This window comes from Cibotium barometz, chromosome 23 (assembly GCF_041138505.1).
Source record: "Cibotium barometz isolate CiBa-2024 chromosome 23, ASM4113850v1, whole genome shotgun sequence".
In the NCBI taxonomy this organism is placed as follows: domain Eukaryota; kingdom Viridiplantae; phylum Streptophyta; class Polypodiopsida; order Cyatheales; family Cibotiaceae; genus Cibotium; species Cibotium barometz.
In genome coordinates this window covers 1796034-1818023 of record NC_141068.1, presented here as the reverse complement: position 1 = coordinate 1818023, position 21990 = coordinate 1796034, and the positions used below count along the sequence as shown (strand labels likewise).

Here is a 21990-nt window from a genome sequence, read left to right as displayed (position 1 = left end):
CACCCCGCACGCGGACAATTCAAGGATCTTCTTCAGGCTAGCCTCCTTGGAGTGCTTGGAAAGATCACAGGCATTCATCCTTTGGGATGCAGCTACTACTAGGTTGAGTTTGACTTGCCAGCGGTGTTAGATCGAGTCATGCAGCTAAGCCCCATCGCATTGCGTACGGCCCAGGCCTTCTTTGTGAGGTGGCAGCATGGCTTCGACCCTGCATCCGACCTACTAGTTGGCTGGTGTTTCAGGCTTTCTAGCGGCTGTCTGCTTCCAAGGCCTCAGGAAGGAATATCCTCTTCTCCTAGTGATTGGTAGAGCCATTGGGAGAGTAATGGAAACCTTCCCCACTACCGCTTTGTCCCTCGCACGAACGGCCGAGATTCCATCTCTTCGCATCTGTATTGCCTTGCTAGAGAGTGCCTCATGTCGTATCCCTTCCTTGCCTTTGGGGAGACCCCATCCTGCAGAGAGTGGAGTACTCCGGCCCTCCCAACCAATGCTTCATTTGCAGATAGATAGGACACCTCGCGAGAGCTTGCTCTCGGCGCCAATCTAGGAGAACCCCCCACCTTCGCCCCCCCCCCCCCCCCCCCCCCCCTTTCCATCTTAGATCTTCACTAGGGGGTATAGAGAGGGGCAGGCTCCCAGGAAACCGAGCACTAGAACTCGACTGTGGACGACTCTACTGCTGGAGAGTGGCAGACCGTTGGCCTGCGTCAGGGTCGCCAGCCGACTTCCAAAGCCTTGCGCTGTCGCCGCACGTGCCAGGTTGGCAGAATATAGGAGGATTCAGTTCTGTCAGAGAACTATTTTGAGCATTTATCACATCAGCTCGTCAGTGATGGGCCCCCTCTAGTCACTGTGAGGGTCCCACCTCTGGCCCCTTCTGATTGGCGAGACTGTTACCCTATCGAGATTCCTCTTCCGGTGCTCAGATCCCAATGAGGCGAGCTGGCCCCACTGAGCCTGTGGCAAGCCCCTCCCTGCACCCCCCTCTCCATTGGATCACTCCTAGCTGCTCCCATCTCCCTCTTCTCCGCCTCCCTATCCCCACCCCCACCCCCTTTTGCCTCCTCCACCCCCCCTCCCCTTTATCCTCCGACACTTCCCACAGCAGTCCCCCTTGTCCCATCCTCTTCCTCTGAGCCTGCGCTTCTCCCTCCCTCCGCTTCTCCTGAGCACTCCCGCTGCCCTCCGGCAGCACTCGACGCGAGCGGAGGTAGCCGGCAACGAGCTCCGTCTGTTGTTTGATTCTTCGCTTCTCGGAGCCGGTAGAGATGACCATTGCCGCTTCCTCGGTGAGGGCTCTCCTGCCAGAGTCCCCAGGTGGGCCCCCCAAGATCTTGTTGTTGGTTGTGGGTTACAGTTTCTTCCGATGTCTTCTGGTCGAAGGAACTGCTATTTTTGAGGCGACAGTGGCTTCCATTCAGATCTGTGTGGTGTTTCAACATTCCAGATCTTCTCCTTTCCCTTGAGTGCAGCCCCAGTGACGGAGTGGGACTCGGAGGCGGTAGCTGCCGCCATCAAGGGACAAGTAGCAGAGCTCTCACATCATCTTCATGATCCGCGTATCACCGATGTGCTCACCCATCTATGGCCCTTGGCTCAGATGGAGCTTCGAGGTTCAGGCCATATAGATCAGGATGGAGAGGTGCTATCCTCCAGCCTGGAGGTGCTGCCCTTTGTGTTCCTTCATATCTGTGTTGCAGTACCCCTCCCCCCCTCTTATCATCATTGTGATCAATGGAGTTCAAAGTATGCTTACTCTCGCGTGAAGGCACAAGGGGTGTTAGGGTTAGGGTTTGGAGATGCTGCAAGCAGGCGTGGAGAGCAACAGAGAGTGAACACGATTTTGTGTATTCAGCTTGATAAAAGAATGAAGTACAATAGCCACATAATAGTGACCTAAAGAGATGTGTTCACATGTCCGGCCATAAAATGTGCCGGGTGGACCAAAACACCTATAAACTGAATATAAGTGAAACTAAGCTAAACTGGGGGAAAAAACCTCCACTAACTGAAGTAAAAAGTGCCCCAGTAATCTACTGATGAGCACTAGCACTCCTCTGGGTGCATACACAGCATAAAACTCAACAAACCCCCCATGGAGTGATATGTGATCACTGTACATCATCCACCAAAAGGAAACAAATTCAAAGCACTACGGAATGCTTCAAATTTCGGACGTGGTAATGCCTTGGTGAAGATGTCTGCCACATTCTGATCTGTAGGACAGTAGATCAGACTGATATCTCCTGCTTGGAGTCTCTCCCGAACAAAATGATAGTGAATCTCAATGTGTTTCGTGCGAGCATGAAACACAGGATTCCTGGCCACAGCAATGGCACTCTGACTATTAGTATAGATAGGTGTAGGCTCCTCCATTGAAATATCCATATCAGTCATGAGACGACGCAGCCAAACACACTCAATAGTAGTAGTGTAGGCTGCTCTGTACTCTGCCTCACAAGACGAAGTGGCCACTGTGGTCTGTTTCTTGCTTAGCCAAGAAATGCATGAAGAGCCAAGAAAGAAACAATTTCCACTAGTGGAATGTCTGGTATCAAAATCACCAGCCCAATCTGAATCACTGTAAGCGTATAACTGCATGTCACCCCCCTCAGGATAAAGCAATCCAAGAGACAAGGTACCCTGCAAATAACGGAATACACGCTTCACAACTTGCCAATGTGACAACCGCGGGCTGTGCATGAATCTGCTCAACTGAGAGACTGCATACTGAATATCTGGCCTTGTATTACACAGGTAAATGAGGCACCCAACAGCCTGAGCATATGTAGTGGCATCAAAGGAAATACTGTCATCTTGTAGTGACAGTTTCATCCCAGGCTCCATAGGAGTACTAATAGGCTTGCAATCCTAAAATTTAAACTTCTCCAGAAGTTTAGCAACATACTGCGATTGCAACAACCCAATGCCTCTGTTATCCTGCACAAACTGTATGCCCAAATAGTAATGTACAAGCCCCAAGTCAAACATGTCAAATGTCTGTTGCGGTATCTCTTTAAAAGCTGCAATTTTGTCATCATTTGATCCCATGAGCAAGAGATCATCCACATAAAGACTGATGACCAGCAGATCTGTCTCTTCTTTCTTTACATACAGAGTGGCTTCTGATGGACTGTTCACAAATCCTTGAGTGAGTAGGAAAGCATCTATTTTTGCATACCAAGCTCGTGGAGCTTGTTTCAAACCATACAAGGCCTTTTTCAGCCTGCGTACTTTCCCCTCATGACCATGTTCTGCAAATCCCATGGGCTGAAATACATAAACTTCCTCCTCGAGGTCCCCATGTAGGAATGCAGTCTTTATGTCCAACTGGTGAACAACCCAACCACGATGTGCAGCCAATGCAATGACACACCTAAGTGTCGACATACGGGATGTAGGAGCAAATGTCTCCTCATAATCAATGCCCTTCTTCTGTGCATAGCCCTTTGCAACTAGACGGGCTTTGTACCTGTCAATGGATCCATCGGCATGTCTTTTCAACTTATAGACCCATTTAGTACCAATTGCTTTCTTGCCTTTGGGCAGATCAACCAAATCCCATGTTTGATTCCTTTTAATAGAATCAAGCTCATCCTGCATGGCTTTGTTCCAATGCACATTATCTCGTGCATCCACAAATGAATCAAGCTCATCATCATCCTGTAAACTGGCTGCCATAACCAGATTCAAATCCATGATGTGTGCATGCTCATTGGTCCGTGTCTCCCTACGAGTACGACCAGCAAGAGGACCCTCTAAATGGCTGTCCTGTAATGTCCTCAAATACCATCTAGGTATGTGTCTGACCTGTGGTGCCTGCTGCCCCATATTTGGTTCAGATTCTGGCTCATTTTGCTGCTGAATTTCTGCACCACCTACATCATTTGCTGGCTGTCCTGTACCCTCGTGAGTTGGATCACCAACTGTGGAATGAAACTCCATAGGTAGTAGACCTTCAAACACATCATTTTCAGCCTGATTTGCGTGATAACCAGCCATGGATATTTCTGATTTTTCATCAAAAATCACATCCCGACTAGTGAATATCTTCCTGGATAGTTGGTCATATAACCGGTAGCCCTTGCTCTCACGGCTATACCCAACAAAAATGCATTTTGTGGCTTTGTCATCCAGCTTCCTCCTCAACTCTTTGGGGATGTGTGCATATGCAAGACACCCAAAGATACGAAAATGTGATACAGAAGGCTTGCGGCCATGCCAAGCCTCGAAAGGAGTAATGGAAACCAATGCCTTTGTGGGACATCGATTCAAAATATGACAAGCACACATAACAGCTTCCACCCAAAAGATATGTGGTAGCCTCTTTGCCTTTAGCATACATCTGGCCATCTCCATGAATGACCGATTCTTCCTTTCTGCAACCCCATTCTGCTGTGGAGTGTAAGGAGTAGTATACTGATATTTTATACCTCTACTCCCAAGAAAGGAATTCAGCATATGTGACATATATTCCCCCCCTCGGTCAGAACGGAGAGTCTTGACCTTGCATCCTGACTCTGTCTCAGCAAGTGCTACAAAGGTAAAATATGCATCATATACCTGTGATTTCTGTGTCAAAGGATAGACCCAGCATATACGAGAGAAGTCATCGATAAATGTTGCAAAATAGAAGCAACCACCTAATGACTTCGTCTGCATGGGACCACAAAGATCACTGTGTATAAGCTGCAACTTTGCAGTTACCATAATTTTTTATGGTGCAAGTAAATGGTTGCATAGAGACATGATGAGACCATATTGAAATGAAAATTAAGAGCCTGATCACGTGGGAAGGAAAACCTGTGCATTTTTCCCAAAATACATCCTTCACAAATGTGATCTGGAGGCTTCTCCATGAGAGGTAGATCTGTAAACATGTTATGTCGCTGCATAAGCATAAGACTACCAAAATTTACATGCCCCATGCAAGCATGCCATAACTCCGCATCAACCATAGCTGGAGTAAGAGTGAATGCATTATAAGCAGACTGATCCACTGGCTGAAATGCATCCAACTGATAAAGTCCATGACATAATGTACCAGTAAGCATCAAGGTCAAGGCATTAGCTTTGTCTCTGACCATGCATTTATCATCATCAAAGTGGACTTGCATACCACAATGTGCTAAAGAAGAAATGGACAACAAATTCTTCTTTATCCCTGGTACATATAAGGCATCTGTAAGGTGGAGAATGGAGCCATCAATGGCTGTGAGCTGAATCTCCCCAATGCCACGAACTGGATATGAAGCATTGTTGGCACACTGAACAGTTTTGCCAACAGGGGCAGGGCCAACATGACTAAACAAATCCCTGCGAGATGTGATATGCTTTGAGGCACCACTATCAAAATACCAAGTACATGCATGCTCTGTCATAGTGAGTGCCTGTGAAGACCAAGAGGCATCATAGCTGCATGTATAAAAACAGTAATCCCTGTCCTCAACAAAAGAAGCAGTCTCTGGAGGAGCTTTAGAAGCATCATTAACAGACATCCCAGCTTCCTTTGCCTTCTCTTTGGCAATCCTCTTCCTACATTCAGTGATGTAGTGACCTGACTTCTTACAGTAATGACATTTGCCCTTCTTCTTAGGCTGTCCATCACCTTTATTGGTATCCTGTGAAGAACCACCATCACCTGAATTTTGATTTGAACTCTTTGGCTGAGTTTTTCCTTTCCCTTTTTGACCTGTAGTAAATGCTTGTTCAGCATTTGTGTTCATATTCATATTCTTCCTCATTTTCTCCTCTTGTAGCAAGAGAGCAACAAGTTCCTGATACTTGAGGGGTTCAACAGCATTCCTCATGCTGAGGTTCAAAGAGGTATGAAAAGCCAAGTAAGATCTTGGCAAAGAGTGCAAGATGGTGGACACAAGCTGTGTCTCAGGAATAATCTCATCCACATTGATGAGTTGCTCTCTCAAATCCTGCAGCTTGTTTAAGTGGCTAGACATATCATCTCCTTCATTCATTTTCTGATTTTCCAGCTCTCTTTTCAAAAATGAGATCCTAGCCTCATTACGAGCAGCATACATCTGCTCCAAAGTCACCCATGCATTCTGTGAAGAGCCAGCTGAACGAATATGAGGTATAATAGACCTCTGTACTGACAATGCAATGAGTGACAAAGCTTGTGCATCCCTGGCATCCCATGTCTTTTGAGCATTTGTTCTTTGAACAGGCAATGGCTGCCCTGGAGCCTGTACCTGTTGTCCTCGTCCACGAGCACCCCCTTGGGGAGGAGTCTCTGGAGCCAATGGACCTGGACGTGGTTCATCACCACTAACAAAATCCCAAAGACCTTTTGCCACAAGCACATTTTTTAGCATGAAACTCCACAAGGAGTAGTTCGTGCCATCCAATTTGTCTTCCTTAGACAAATACGTGAATACATCACTCTGCTGTTGATTTGCCATTATGCCTACGCACAATGTTGTACCTGTGTATCAAAAAACCCCAATAGCAAGAACCCTGAAAACAACTGTACTCCACTGAATACAGTTCACCCAAATATGCCTGCACTCTCAATCCTCTGAATGTGCAGCTCAATGCACCAATGACTGAGTAGAGCAGCAAATGGCGTACACAATGCCAAAATGCCCCAAAAATGCCCTAATTTACTACACCCAAACTGTGCAAAAAACCTGTATAGTTCTTTGCTAGAAAATCTGCCTGTTGTGCCTGTAGTTTTTCACAGAGAAAATAGTATTGCCCAAAAACAGAATATTTAATGCTTACCACAGATTGACTGAGCAGGTTGTGGTACAAATGCAGGTACAGTCCACCAAAAAGAACACGTACTGTTGACTGTACTGTGCAGGTACAGTCGACTTGTACTTTACAGGACTGAAGGCGACTGCAGGCTAATACTTTTCAGGTACTGTGAAGGTACTGATGAGGCGGCGCTGCTGTGCAGGTACTGACAAGGCGGCGCTGACGTGTGCTGACTGGTACGGAAGGAAGGCGACGCCTGACAGGTACTGAAGTTGCACAGTGTAGAGCAAGGCGACCAGGTACAGTACGGTGCTGCAGCAGTCGACTGAATACAGTTGACAGTCGACCAGCGCTGACAAGTACAGTCGACGTTGACTGTACGGAGAAGGTACCGAATGCATGCCCCAAAAATGCCCAAATTTACTACACCCAAACTGTGCAAAAAACCTGTATAGTTCTTTGCTAGAAAATCTGCCTGTTGTGCCTGTAGTTTTTCACAGAGAAAATAGTATTGCCCAAAAACAGAATATTTAATGCTTACCACAGATTGACTGAGCAGGTTGTGGTACAAATGCAGGTACAGTCCACCAAAAAGAACACGTACTGTTGACTGTACTGTGCAGGTACAGTCGACTTGTACTTTACAGGACTGAAGGCGACTGCAGGCTAATACTTTTCAGGTACTGTGAAGGTACTGATGAGGCGGCGCTGCTGTGCAGGTACTGACAAGGCGGCGCTGACGTGTGCTGACTGGTACGGAAGGAAGGCGACGCCTGACAGGTATTGAAGTTGCACAGTGTAGAGCAAGGCGACCAGGTTCAGTACGGTGCTGCAGCAGTCGACTGAATACAGTTGACAGTCGACCAGCGCTGACAAGTACAGTCGACGTTGACTGTACGGAGCAGGTACCGAATGCATGACTCCTGCTGACGGCGACGAACGGGTACGGCAGCTGTACGATTACTGCAGGCGGCGCACAGATGTACGGGCAGTTTATGAAAGCGACTGTGTACAGCAATGGCAAGCCTTCAATGCTCTGATACCAAATGAAGGCACAAGGGGTGTTAGGGTTAGGGTTTGGAGATGCTGCAAGCAGGCGTGGAGAGCAACAGAGAGTGAACACGATTTTGTGTATTCAGCTTGATAAAAAAATGAAGTACAATAGCCACATAATAGTGACCTAAAGAGATGTGTTCACATGTCCGGCCATAAAATGTGCCGGGTGGACCAAAACACCTATAAATTGAATATAAGTGAAACTAAGCTAAATTGGGGGAAAAAACCTCCACTAACTGAAGTAAAAAGTGCCCCAGTAATCTACTGATGATCACTAGCACTCCTCTGGGTGAATACACAGCATAAAACCCAACATCGCGCTTGGTTAGAGTGGCGACACATGGAGGATAGGGTTTAGGGCCCCACGACCGATTGCGATTACTCCCCATTGAAACGCACACCCAAGACTCTTCGAGTGGAGGGCGGTTCCGAGAGTTCCGCCTCCCATAGAGATTGATATGTGGATAGCCTCATGGAACATTCAGGGTTTAGGTGGCTGACTGCAGCTGAAACTCCACCTCCCTCATTTATGTGCACAAGGGACCGGCAGCTGCTGGCAATTATCTTGCCTGCTGGCAGCCTCCAAGCTGCTCATACAGTGCAAGCTTCTCACTCTTTTGGCCACCACTGGTGAACTGGCTTTACAAGTTGAAGTTTGGTTGGGGCGCTTTTGTGGCACTAACTTGGCCTGGCTTTTTTTTGTGAAGAGGGCTTTGTCTGAGACCCTTGTATGCTTTGTGAAGAAAGCTAACTAGGATTTATGTGGAAAATCCGGTGCTGATTTCACCCGCACCTTGGTATCTTGCAAACGCTTCTGTGTGAATAAAGCAGTACCTACCACATGGGGCCGACCGTTCCAGCTCAGTGCGGTGTTATTATATGGTTTACGGCTCTTCTGCTATGTCTTCATGCTTTGTCTGGTTTTTGAAGTGTTGGTCTATTATTGTTCGGGGTCCCCATCTCGTGATAGTGGTTCAGAGCAAAGGCTTTCTTGGAAGCAAGAGGCTTCCTTCCAACAATGAGAAAGAGAAAAGATCAGAAGTGGGGACTACACTGACCAACGCTTTTGCTATTAAGCTTGAGGAAGCAATCATGAGCATGAGCAGTAGACAGCTTGGATTAAGGATTTATGGATTCACAGAATTTATCTTCGAAGTATGGAGTTGGCTTTATGTGCCCGTGTTCAACACTCTTTCCATATGGATATTGTGGATTCTATAATTAAACTTATAGACAAGCAATATGAAGCTATATCTCAAGATATCTTATGTGTATGTTGAGGATATATTTCTTTTGGCTTCTTGACAAACCTCGAAAAGAAAAGCCAAGTATACTTTGAGTTTTACCAAGTTGATGCTTTTTGCCAATATTTGGAATTTTGTACATGTTGAACTTCCTTGTTGACACAAATGGAGAATGTTTCTCATGTCTATCTTAAGATGTGTTTCAGGAAAGTTATTTTTTTGAAAGGTGTTTTCCTTGGAAACCATTCTGATTCTCGAAAAGGCTTCTCTATGGATTTGATGAATAGTTTATGGTTTTGGTCTTGTGTACTAGAGGCTCCTAACAGTATGGGATGCTAGAATTGTTGCCTACACAAGGATCTCATATGGGGAGTATTCTAGTGGTAAGGGACGCTAGAATATGTTGCATATGTTGTTACAAAACTATGAATTATATATTAGTAACATGGATTAGCTAATTCTAGACTATGAGTATACTATGGCTACAATGGATATCTTATGGATCGAGGATTTTTCTATGGATTTCTATTATCGCCCGAAATGCCTGTAAAACTATCTGTCGCAGACATGTTTATGAAGAAAGAGGATCTTTATGCCTGTGATTTATTCTTATCTTATGTTATATACTACTCATGGAAGAGTCGGTGGCTCTAGTGAGTGAGTATCTAAACTCACGGAAGAGTTGGTGACTCTGTCTAGTGAGAGGATTTGGTGACTCCATCTAGTGAGAGGAGTTGGTGACTCTGATCTCACTATATGAACTCATGGGATCATGGAAGAGTTGGTGACTCTGTCCATGAGTATTTCATGCGACCCTAGTGAGTGACTTCGGGTTGGTGACCCTATGAACTCATGGAAGGGTTGGTGACTCTAGTGAGTTAATATCTGGACTAATGGAAGGGTTGGTGACCTTGTTGAGTGAAGCCTCGTGGAAGGGGAAACCCCGGCGAGCATGTTTGGTTTCATGGAAGGGTCGTCGCCTTGGTGAACCATATCTTGGGCATGCGTATGGATCATAGGGGTGGTGCCCTTATGCAGTCCAATGGCATGGCAAGATGTTTTGTGGCTATGTATTTTGCTTACTTTTCTTTTGCAGGTACTTAAAGCTGCTTATGGATTTATGGATATTTGGGACACAAGTGGCTCTTGTGCCTGTATCTGCTTATTATCAAAGTTGTTGACTTGGGATATGGATAAAGATTCTTTCTCGATACGGTTGGCTCTTGTGCTCGTATCTCACTTCGGATCGTGGATCTGGATTTATGGCTTTAATGCCCAGAATTATGAAATATTATGGATATTGGTACTGCATTTGCTATTCTTGAAGGATATTTCAGTGGTATCACGATTCTATAGTTGTGGACAATTGCTTTATAAGACGGAGAGGATGTCACCATTTGGTCCCTTCACCAGCCTTGACCAGTGTTTCACACATTGGGCGGAACCAAGGTGTGGACAAGGATTTTCCAAAGAAGAAAGCTGAAGCATTCACTGGCATGGATTGGCCTAAAAGATGGCCACACAGCATGGCACCATGGGATTTTTATCAATAACGTGACTTATAAGTTGGTGTGTTCACACATCATTAAAGATGGGCTTGACTTATTACTTTTTGGGCATGGATTTATGGACAGAAGTAGGCGCCTATGATTGAGGGCCAAGTTTGGCATGCAAAGCTTGAGCAGGAAGTTAAGGGATGCTAAAAGTGACTTCCACAGGCATATATAGCTGGTCGATTTGCTTTTTGGAGACAGGAGTCATATTTTTAGCTGCTTGACTCTTATCTTAAGAGGGCTGGGGGCTGAATCGTGAACAAGGGGAGGAAGAAGCTGTTTTTGGGGATGCGCACAGGCCAACTGCAGCTGAAACTCCTCTCATTTATGCACACAAGGCACCGGAAGCTGCTGGCAGTTATCTTGTCTGCTAGCCGCCTCCAAGCTGCTCATACAGCTGACCGTACAGGAGTTGGCTCACTCTCTCTTCTCATGTTTTGGAGCTGGCCGCTTGCTGTGCCGTGCGCTGTCTTTGCTGATCTGGCTGACAGTAGTATGGTTAACTCTCTCCCTCTCTGCTGGTCGACACATGTAGGCCGATAGTAGTGTTGTGTTCAAACATGCCAACAACAGTTTGTTTTTTGTTTCTTTTTCTCTCTCAGCCGGTTGGCTGCAGAAACTAAACTGGCCGTACAACAGCCATCTTTTCTCTCTCCCGCTTTGTTTCCGTAGGGTCTGTCCGTACAGCAACAGTGCAAGCTTCTCACTCTTCTGGCCACCAGTGAACTGGTTGTACAAGTTGAAGACTGGTTGGGGCTCTTTTGTAGCACTGACTTGGCTTGGCACTTTTTTTGTGAAGAGGGCTTGTCAGAGACCCTTGTATGCTTTGTGAAGAAAGCTAACTGGGATTTTTGTGGAAAATCCGGTGTTGACTGCACTGGCACCTTGGTATCCATGGCGTAGATGAAGGCTGTGGTTTGCTCACCTTTTCTATTGGTCCCCATGGAAAGTTAGAGAGATTAGAGACCCCTTTGAATGATTTTAGTATCTGCACCTTACAGAGAGTGAGGGTGATTGGATTTCATGCACATGAGTGGCACTTAGACCCCCCACTGGCCAAGGTGGCCATGGGGAGACTTTGGTGGTTATGGATTTGGGAGTGCCGGCCCCTCACGTGCCTCCAATGGGACTCGGGGGAGTGGACTTGGCGTGATCTTGCTGATTGGGAGGAGACTCTGGATACCCCCTTCTTCGCATACACCATGTGGCTAGGCCGCAAGATTTAGATGCCCGAGGTTTAGGGCACCCCAGTAGCAGCAATACATTGGCAATCATAGGGTCCCTCACAATGTTTTCTCTCAGATTTATGGAAGAGGCTCTGGGAGAGTTTTTGGCCTCAAAAGATCACCCTCTTTCTTTGGCTAATGGCACACGGGAGCTTGGAGGTTGGCACGTGGTTTGCCATTGGTGGTCGACCAGCTGCTTGTCCGAGGTGTGGCCACCCTTAGGAGTCTCAGAGACATTGTCTTTGGGATTGCCCGAAGGCTCAGCAGGTTTGGTTGCAGATTCTTCGCCTTTTCACAAAGGATAGGACCTCGATCCAGATCATTTCATGAGGCACTATCGCTTGGGCCACAGAGGCTGAGGTTGTCATGGCCTATGAGGAGGAAGGTGGGGGGCTAGCCCCCCAGGTCTCTCATCTTCGCATTTCGGCAATACCAGTCCCAACCCCATCTACTGATCATTGTACTATGAGCTCATGCCAGAGATGGGAGATTTGTAGTAGCATTGCAGCCTAGCACATACGGAGAGCTCGATGCAGCAAAGCCATCGAGGGTACCCACACTGCACCCGCGGAGTCCATCAGGAGCATTTGGCCCCATATCATTCATACCCTCTGTGGTCAGTGGGGGAAGTTGGAAGGTGGCTTTGACCACGTGCGGAAGTGGCGGGAAGTCTTCTTGAGGCTTTGGCGGCATCTCATAGTTAGAGGTAGTGTATAAGAGTCTAGAACTCCTCTTGAGATTTGATGGGGATACGAAGACCTTGTGGCCTTGTCTCTTGAGCGGACAAAAAACTACTCATCGTCTCTACAACAAAGAGGAAAAGGAAAGGGGTGAGAGGGCATTGTTGACAAACTGATGTGGTGATTATTGGAAATCTATCTCTTTTGCCCCCTTGAATAAGGACCTAGTTGTGGGCACAACACTCAGTAGATCAATGAGAATGAGTGAAGTACAAGTGAAGTGACATGATAAGGTTACTTTCACACTCGCTCAAAAGAGTGCGTACACATGCTCGGGGAAAAAAACAGCCTAAGGAGGGAAAAAGTGCCCCGGCCCATTATTAGCCTACATCCACACATCACTACCATATGAATGGCTACAGTTTTGACCCTTGAGAGTCTTGCTAATCTTCACCATGATAAAGTCTTGTTTGATCTAGCACCTTATTTTGATGTCTTGCATTGTTAATTGTGATGAGGTTAACAACCGAAGAGCTGTAGGTATAGCACCCACATTAGATGTGCTTTTACATTTTCTGGTGTGGTGGTGGATGGGCATTGGCTAATAGTTCTCCTAAAAAATGCATGCTTTACATAAGAGAACTCCAGAGTTTTTACCCATTGTTTTCATATGATTCCATAATTGTACTGGTATGCTGAACCTCCAAACGTCTTAACATGTTTTGTACTTAATCTCATTGCTGCATCCAAATGCATGCTATTTATTAAGGGTATTCAATGCAACTCTTAAGGTTCTTTGTGTTTCATGTGGGCTACTCTAAAACGCAAATGTTCTTACATGTGCACCACAACTAGTGGTGCGTGGGGCACGCTGGCTTGGGAAGAAGAATGAGAAAGGAAAAGCAATATCAATCGTATGCACTTTACTTGACGAACTAAACTGCTCCATTTCTCAAGAGTCTAGCCATGTATATTTGCAAGGTACTTTCCTCTACATCAGTTAAGGTCATATGTAACAATGGCCAGAGGTAAGGACCAAATTATACACTCCATAAGGGGATGTTGAGATTGGATTTTGTGATTGCCGTGGGTACCCATTGCACAAAGGGGAATACGTGGCAAATAGTGTAGATGTGTATCTTCTTGGCTGTATGGGCAGCAGAGGCAAAGGTGGAGTAGCATGTGCAACAAAGAAATCATTAAGCAAATGTGATGCGTACATCAGAGGTAGCAGAGACTTAATATATGTAGCTGGATCCTATATACCTCACCATGTAATTAACTATTCCCATTAGATTGATCAAACACTTGCAGCTTGCAGTGAAATAGTGATTATGGAAGATCTTAATGCCCATGTTGGATTTATGCATCATTGCATAGAGGGGATAGATGTAAGGGTGAACCCAATCCAGTTTGGATAAACGAAAGTGAGATGAATTTGGACATAAAATAGATAGTCATGATGTGGCAGAAGGATCTGATCGTGCTCCTTCTCGATTTTGAGAAAGCCTATGAGAGAGTAGATTGGGGCTTTCTGGAGGGGACAATGTGCAGGATGGGTTTTCCGGGGGAGTGGGTCCAAGGTGTATCGGGACTTTGCTTGGCTTCTCATAGCCAGGTTCTTATTCAGGGTGCCAGAGGTGACAGATTTCCGCTTTCACGCTTAGTCCGGTAGGGGTGCCGTCTAGCACCTTATTTTTTCTTGTTCCTTGAGACCATAAGCTGTTTTCTCTCCACCCAAGAGATTGGACTTCCTTATGGCAAGGATCTTTGCTTGCACTCCAACCCTGGGAGGCCCTTGGCCTCAGAGCACAAGATGGATCTTCACAGAGATGCGCGCACGTGGCTTTAGCCCAGCATTTGACGACAGATTTGCAGCCAGTCTCTTCCGTGCTTGGGATCATCTCAGGCTAGCCCTGCAGTAATCAGCTCCAGTAGCCTTTGAGGAGCGGTTGCAGCATTGGAATCCATTGGTCCGTTTGCCTAGTGGTCACGTGGTCGGGGCTTGCCTACACGTATCTTGGGGAGCCTTCGGTACGGGCCCGTCACTTGTAGATTGGTTTGCATTCAGACAGTTACCCCTTGAGGCTGAGGAGAGAGGCCTTCTTGGGATCTGGGGCAGAGACCGAATTAACCTTGACATCGACTCTTCCATCCCTCCAGAGTGGCTGGCCCTGATATAGGATCCTTCTCCTCCTCAGTGGCTAGGAGTGTTCACCAGGCATGCTATACCCCTGGCAGTTCATGGCGTGGACGAGTACTCCGCTCGACTCACCTTCTCTATTGGGCTTCACGAAAGACTGGAGAGATCAGAGACCCCCTTAGAGGACCTCAGGGCATGCACCTTGAAGAGGGTGAGGGAGATTAGCTTTCATGCGCATGAGTGGCACATCAACCCTCCACTGGCCAAGGTGGCGAGAGAGAGACTATGGCGGCTATGGATGTGGGAGGGCCGGCCTATTATGAGTCTACAGTGGGACCTGGGAGAGTGGACATGCCAGGATCCAAAGGATAGAGAGGAGTTGCTTGGTACCCCCTTCTTTGCTTACACTGCACGGTTGGGCTGCAGGATTCAGATGTCAGAGGTAGAGGGCACTTAGCAGCACATTGGCAGTCCTAGGGCCTCCCGTTGCATTTTGTCGCAGATTTTTGGAAGCAGCTATGGGACAGCTTTTAGCTGCTGAAGATCATTCTTTTTATGTGCAGCTGGCACATAGGAGCTTAACAGTTGGCACTTGGTTGACCATTGGGGGGAAAACCAGCATTATGTCAGAGGTGTGGCCATCCCCAGGAGTCTTAGCGTTAGTGTCTTTGGGATTTCCCAAAGGCACAGGAGGTATGGCAGAGGATCCTGCACATTTTCCCTATGGATCAGGCTCCCGCCCGTATGTCACGTGGAGCAATGTTGCTTGGGCCACCACTGAGGCCGCGATCATCATGCCATATGAGGAGGAAGGTGGGGGAGTAGCCCTTCAGGTCTCTCACCTTTATATTTCCAGAGTGCCAGTTCCAGCTCTGCCTAGTGGTCGTTGGACCCTAGGTTCTTTCTAGAGATAGGAGATTTGCAATAGTATAGCCGTGTGGCATGTATGGAGAGCTTGATGTAGCGAGGCCATAGAGGCGCCCTCACCCCGCCAGCGGAGTGTATCCAAAGCATTTGGCTCGATATCATTCATTCCCTTCGTGGTCAGTGGGGGAAGCTTCAGGGTGGTTCAAACCGCATGAGGAAGCGTTGGGAGGCCTTCCTCATGATCTAGCGGTGCAGTCCCTTTCTTACAGACAGAGGTGGCGAGCCCACTTGGCATTATAGACCACCTGTGGTCTCCCCTCCCCCCCCAAAAAAAAATAAAAAATAAAATTGTATGAGATAGCCTTCCCCTCCTAGAGTGGCTAGCTGGAGGAGAAATGCATCCTCCCTCTTTGTTCATCTTGACTAACGTTTCCCTCTAGGGACGGATTTGTACTTAGCCATTATGGCTGTTTTCTTGGTAACTAACCAAATCGTATATAACAATGCTTGTTTATTTGAATGTAATGGAATCATGGCAGAGCGGAAGAGAGTCCACTTGCGTGACTGTCGAAAGTGTTCTCCTCTATAAATATTGTCTATCATCAACTATCTCATTCAGTAGACTTTGATCATCCGTCTTCACCTATGTAGTGCTCTTATAATATAGACACCCCCCACAAAGGGGAAAAAATTGTCGCACGAAAGAGAGCACAAAGCTTCCGGCTAGATCTAAAAATGGCTTAAAAAATATTCTAGACCACTCGATGCAATGCTTCAGAATGCATACTTGAAAGGGATGATAGAACAACTTTGAGATGCATTTACTAACTAGTTTCAACAAATGCTTCGCAACTAGCACACGACAGGATTCGTAGAATGCTGTATTCTCATGCAATCCGTGGTTTGTGACGGGGTGTCGTAAAGATATGGAAAAACGCATGAGAAACAGAAGGTACATAGAGTCTACTAGGCGAAGGAAGCGTAGGGCGATTTGAAACCATGCAAGAGCATTAACAAGCTCACACACTCGCAACACATCCTGGGAGATTCTAACGATAGGCACATGGCTAAAAAGAGGACATCATGAGCAATTTCTCAGCCAATTGCACTTGGACTGGCAGGATTCAGACCTTTGCATAGCACAACAGATCATCTGGTTACCATTCAGGTACTCATGGAGAGAAGTCATCTTGACAGAAAGAGGCCATTGAAATGTTTTGTGGACTTGAAAAGGTCCCTAATTCTGTGCCCATTAAAAGCCTATGGAAGAGAATGAAAAAGACTCGGGGTGGCACATAGTTGCAAAACAGCAGCTACCTGCCTCTATGAGAAGGTCAGACGTAAGATGGCCTTTGCATGGAGGAAGGCATCAATGTAACCCCTCACTTAGGACCATACACCCATAAGACCTTAGCAAGTGGAAGTAGAACTAATAGGTTGGTACATCGTCCTTTTTTGTTACTTTATTAGGCTAAGTAGTCTTGCCAAACCTGTGAACATGATGCAAAGAGAGAGAGTATAAAAGAGGAGGACTACAAATCCTTTAGAGACATTTGTAGGCACCTAGAAAGATCTCCCTCTTTCTTATGCTATCCTCCGTCAAAGCTTACGTAAAAGGGTTCCTCCAAGAGCGGCCATGTTGTAAACATGGATCCTCCCACTTCCTGTGAGGTCACCCATCCCAGTTGTGTTCCTACGCAAGTGTGCTTAAGTGAGGTGTTCCACAAATTGGTCTAGCCATCCAGACCCCAAAACCTTAAGTTGTTAGGTGACCTCCGGTAATCCAATTTGTAGAAACCTCAACTTGCCAGGATTCAAACCCAGTCTCACCACGTGAGCTGGTTCTCTCTAGAAGTGTGGATTGCATCTCCAACAGGCCAGCCATGGAGGGAACACCCTCGCCAGCTTTTATCTTCACCTCTTTTGAAAGTTATGAGCATGTACATGCAGCCTTTAGCTGTTTGATTATGTAAAGGGTGTAGGACAGACTACCACAAATATGCCCCATAATCCTAGCATCTGTATCTTAAATCAAGCAAGGTCATCTTTACCCAAGACAAACAAGGCAGTCTTTCTCTTCATTGTGAGGAATTTTGATCATGTGACACTTCTTTCCTTTGTCTTGCATTTTTCTTTGAAAATTAAAAAGGTCATTTTTCTTTTTATTGCAATGATCATGTTCTTTTTTTTCCTTTTTGTCTTCCACTTGTGCAGAGCAGTTATCTACTGTTGTCAGAAAATTGCAATGATCATGCTCTTTTCTTTCCTTTTTGTCTGCCACTTGTGCAGAGCAGTTATCTACTGTTGTGAGCAAATTGCCCAAAAAGCTGCTTGTCTTTCTTACACACCATCATGTTGACCATACTGAAGGTACAAGAGTGAGACTAAGTAATGGAAGTTGTATGTATGCCAAATGAATATGATGACGATCTAATGGCCATGTTAGTGCTCTTAGTTTTTGATGCATATAGACTTTTTTGTATCATAATCAGTTTTATAGGTTGCATAGGTACAACACTATGGTCATATAGAAGGTTTAGTATAAAAATTCATATTTTGAATACCAATCTGTGGATCCTAACCAGTTGCAAGGTTGTATTTTGTCCTGAAGAAAGAAGTATGCCATTCGTGGTGCACGAAGGAATATTTAGTAAAAGCTACATAGATTGATGGGTCATATGGATGATCCATGGATTTCGATTTTCTTAGCTAGTGACATAAACGTGGTAAAGGTTTAGTAAAATCTGTATTTTGCATTTTATTTGCGCAAAGATCCAAGGTGAATTTTGTTAACAGGATCAAGTTAAATAAACTGAGTACTATCACAAAGTGAGGTGGCCTACTTTAAATATAGGAAGATTAAGCGGGCCCCCAGAAGGCTGCCTCCATATATCAAGGCTAGTGTGACAAGGGTGTCAAAAAGCTAATCCTTCGTCCTGGGCTCCTAGATATGTGCTTGGTAGCACTACCGCTCAAGTAAGCTCAAGGCTGCATATCCTCCTTGTTATGTACCTAGTGCTAGTAGCGGTCTAATCCATCAAGGTTAGGGGGAGCTTGGGATTAGAGGATGCAGGCTGATACAACTGGCTAAGGCTAATGGTTAATAATACCAAGTATACTGGCTATTTATGACCGAACAATTATTTATAGTAGTAGTAGCCACTATATAAGTTAGACTTGGGTTATTATTGTTCACAAAGAATTATTCGCGATGGGTGGTTTGTGATGGACCAAGATTACCATCGGAAACATGATTGGATTTGACTCATGGACGGTCCTGCCAGAGGCCTCAATAGGCAGGTGTTGGTGGTATGCCAGTGTTGATTGGCATGGTTCGTGGGATTGGAGCCTTAGCCTTTGGCTCAGGGGAGGTTCACGGACGCGCACATGCGGTTGGGAGGTGAGCGAGCTTGCACCCCTCTTAGGGGGGTTGTACTAATCACTCGTATTTTACGTTTAGGAGATCCGTCATGTTATAACACCCATGTCACTCTAGCATGTGTTGCGGGAACCATGGCAATAGGCCACTGAAAGTGACACCAAGGTAGACATAGTATGTGACAATCTCCACAGGATCCCCTCAAGACATCCAAGGATTCTTGTTAAACTCCTACAATTGAAACAAGAAAACAAGTGCTTTAATGTATTGATCATTGAATGTCACTGACTAGTTTAAAACAGGAAATTTGCTTACCCCAACTAGATGATGCCTCCAATGAGAAAATCTCACATTCCACCAACTCAACCAGTAATCCACGGCAGCAATATTTCCATCAACAACCTTACCATTACCCCAACATTGCTTTTATATACATGTACTATGTTAGAGCATCATCCTCAGTTAATGCGTGATGCCATCTTCTACATAGAATCTTGTGTTGAGCTTGAAAAGCTGTGATAACATACTATGTTATCTTTATGTGTAGGCTCTGCTCCTAATGAACGAGGCATGAATGTTCCCTACCCTCCATCTTGTTGTCGGGACCATTGTTGTACACAATTTGTACAGCCCCCTCTAATTAGCACCCATTGGCCATGAAAAGCAAAGAAATCCAATGCTAGAAATTCCTTCCTCTCTGCCACGTCATTTAGCATTCTCTAGAATAGATCTTGTGCAGCCATATCCTCCTCCACTTTGCATGTTGCTAATGTCATGAGATCTAGCACACATCATCTTCAAATAGTATTAGTGTTTTTTTTAAACATAAACATTGACACCACTGTGTTTCTCGTTGATTTCTCTCAGCAGAATGGCAAGATAGTAGTATGTGGTGACAGACCAGTCAGGCAATGTCGTGGGAGACATGCAGTCACCCAACAAAGTTTCCGGGTACGAACACCAACTCTCAAATGGTCATGGGGACACAGAACATTACTCTACTGAGCAAATCTTCACTCTCACTCTCTCAGTTCTCACTCTGCATCTATCCACTAACTATCTCACTCTCTCAGTTCTCACTCTGCATCTATCCACTAACTATCTCACTCACTCTCTCATACATAGACAATATGTTCTGTAGAACAGAGACATTGCAGACTTAATCCACATAACATAGAGAACAACTCAGAACAACAATGAAATGGCAAGCTTGCTCTTAGTTATATTCCAGAAGCATTTCAAACTAATACAGAGCAATTGCCCACACAGACTAACATTTCTTGAGTACTATTACTATAACAAGCTTCATGACACAAGTGTCAACTATCAATTGAGAGCATACAACGACTGCACCCTTCATACATTCCTTCTATCCGAGCATCTATATCTATTCCTGCCTAACACTGCATTATCCTTCATCTCTATCGGTAGTGACCAGTTTCCCTTTTATGATGAGTCTTCTTGTTCTTGACAACGCTCTCGGGTGGTTACAGTTCACCACCTCTACACGTGTGATACCGAGATGGTGCTCACGACGTGGGGAGTGGGTTGCCGGTGCCTTCTGCCACCATTGAGCTGTTGGACGCAACACCTGGCACACCAGTGCTTGAGCTTCTGCTCCTGAACCAGTTTCCTTGACAAATTTCTCTTTGAATCTTATGAACACTTCCGGGGAAGTATGGTCCGGGATGTATATGTCATCCGAGTAGGTGGCGTGCTTCTGCATGCTCTTTAGTTTTTTGCTTGTTCTTCTGAGCAGTCCAGACCCCTGCTGTCGGTTTGTGGTGTCTTCTGATCAAAAACTTTTATCACCGGTCTGAGTGGGGTTTGCCCTAGAATTTTCTTTTCCGCCATTGGTATCGGCCTCCACTCGACCTGTACAGCTTCTTCATACTCTGCTGGATTGTCTGTAAGTGAGATTTGCACCTTTTCTGCTTCCGGGTCTCCGGTACCCCACTTCCAGACATTGACACTTTTGGGTGGTTGCATTCTAGGTGGGAGCATCCTCCTTCCCTTTGGCGTCTGTGAGAACAAGAATTGTGAGCATGGGTGTTCCAAGGGAAGAGGTTTCCTGGTAAGCATTGACCTTATTCTGTCTGCATTTTGGAAATATGGTGGTAGCTCTTTGTTAGCCCTCAGCAGCTCAGAGAATATCACATGTGAAGCTTCAAAGAATGGATTGTCTAGACTGGCCCACGGAGTTGCTGAGCTTTTCCTCTGCCTGATCTTTGGCCTTATCTCTGTCTTGGAGGACTTCTCTCAATATATTTGCATATTCTCTTGAGGGTGTTGCATCCTGCAACTCCTGTTGCAACACCTTATTTCTTTCAGCTAACTTCTTCACCTCCTTTTCCCAGTGTTCCACTTTCCAAGTGGTGGCCTTCAATGCTTGTGCCAGATTATGGTCCTCATTTTCCACTTGCTTTCCTTTTTCCGAAGTACTTGTTTTGGGGGACTCTTGGCCTATTGGCTGTTGCTGTTGTGGCTGCTATTGTTGTGGCTCCTTGTCTGCATCATCATCTTTATGCAGGTCATGAATGACCTGTTGCAGTTTGCAAGACATCTGTTCTTGAATTTCTATTAGGGCTTGTAGCGCATGATCCCAGACCTTGTTGAGTCTAGCCTTTGCTGTTTTTATCACTGCTGCGTTGGCGTCTAGTGGTAGGCACATAACTTCTCCTTCTTCTTTGTTTTTCAAGGCTTGGGTTTCTGATTGCGCTACAGCCATCACTGTTGTGCTGCTGTCCAGCACTTCATCCTTCAGTCCTTGTATGGTATTAGCCCAGACCTTTGTTGGCTTTCTTACTTTTGCTAATTCTGCACGGAGCCCCTCCAGCTGAGCTTGGAGCAGGTGCCTTTTGCTGATGAGGGCTCTGATCTTCCCCTCACTGAGCTCACTCAGCTCCTTTTATTGCACTAAGGCCCTCTTTGCTATGGCAATCTTTTTCTGCATCTCCTCGTATTGCTATGCCATCATCTGTGATTTGCTCTCTAACTCTTTGGCTTTAGCCGTGGCATTCACTAGCATTCCATGCTGTTTATGATTCCGGGCACACATGTCATTGATTGTGCTCCGGGCCTTCTTCTCATACTCCTCCATAGACGAGAGAGCGTGTGAGAGG

The 21990-nt window shown here is 45.9% G+C and overlaps 1 protein-coding gene across 1 annotated transcript in view; it reads left to right on the top strand.

Annotated features, from left to right (window-relative positions):
• Window positions 1-21990, top strand: part of LOC147625532 (Metallo-hydrolase/oxidoreductase superfamily protein) — a 174218-nt gene that overhangs the window by 34076 nt on the left and 118152 nt on the right. Inside the window, 1 exon segment of the mRNA XM_086817033.1 lies at window positions 17779-17859. Coding sequence (XP_086673159.1) covers window positions 17779-17859 — 81 coding nt within the window.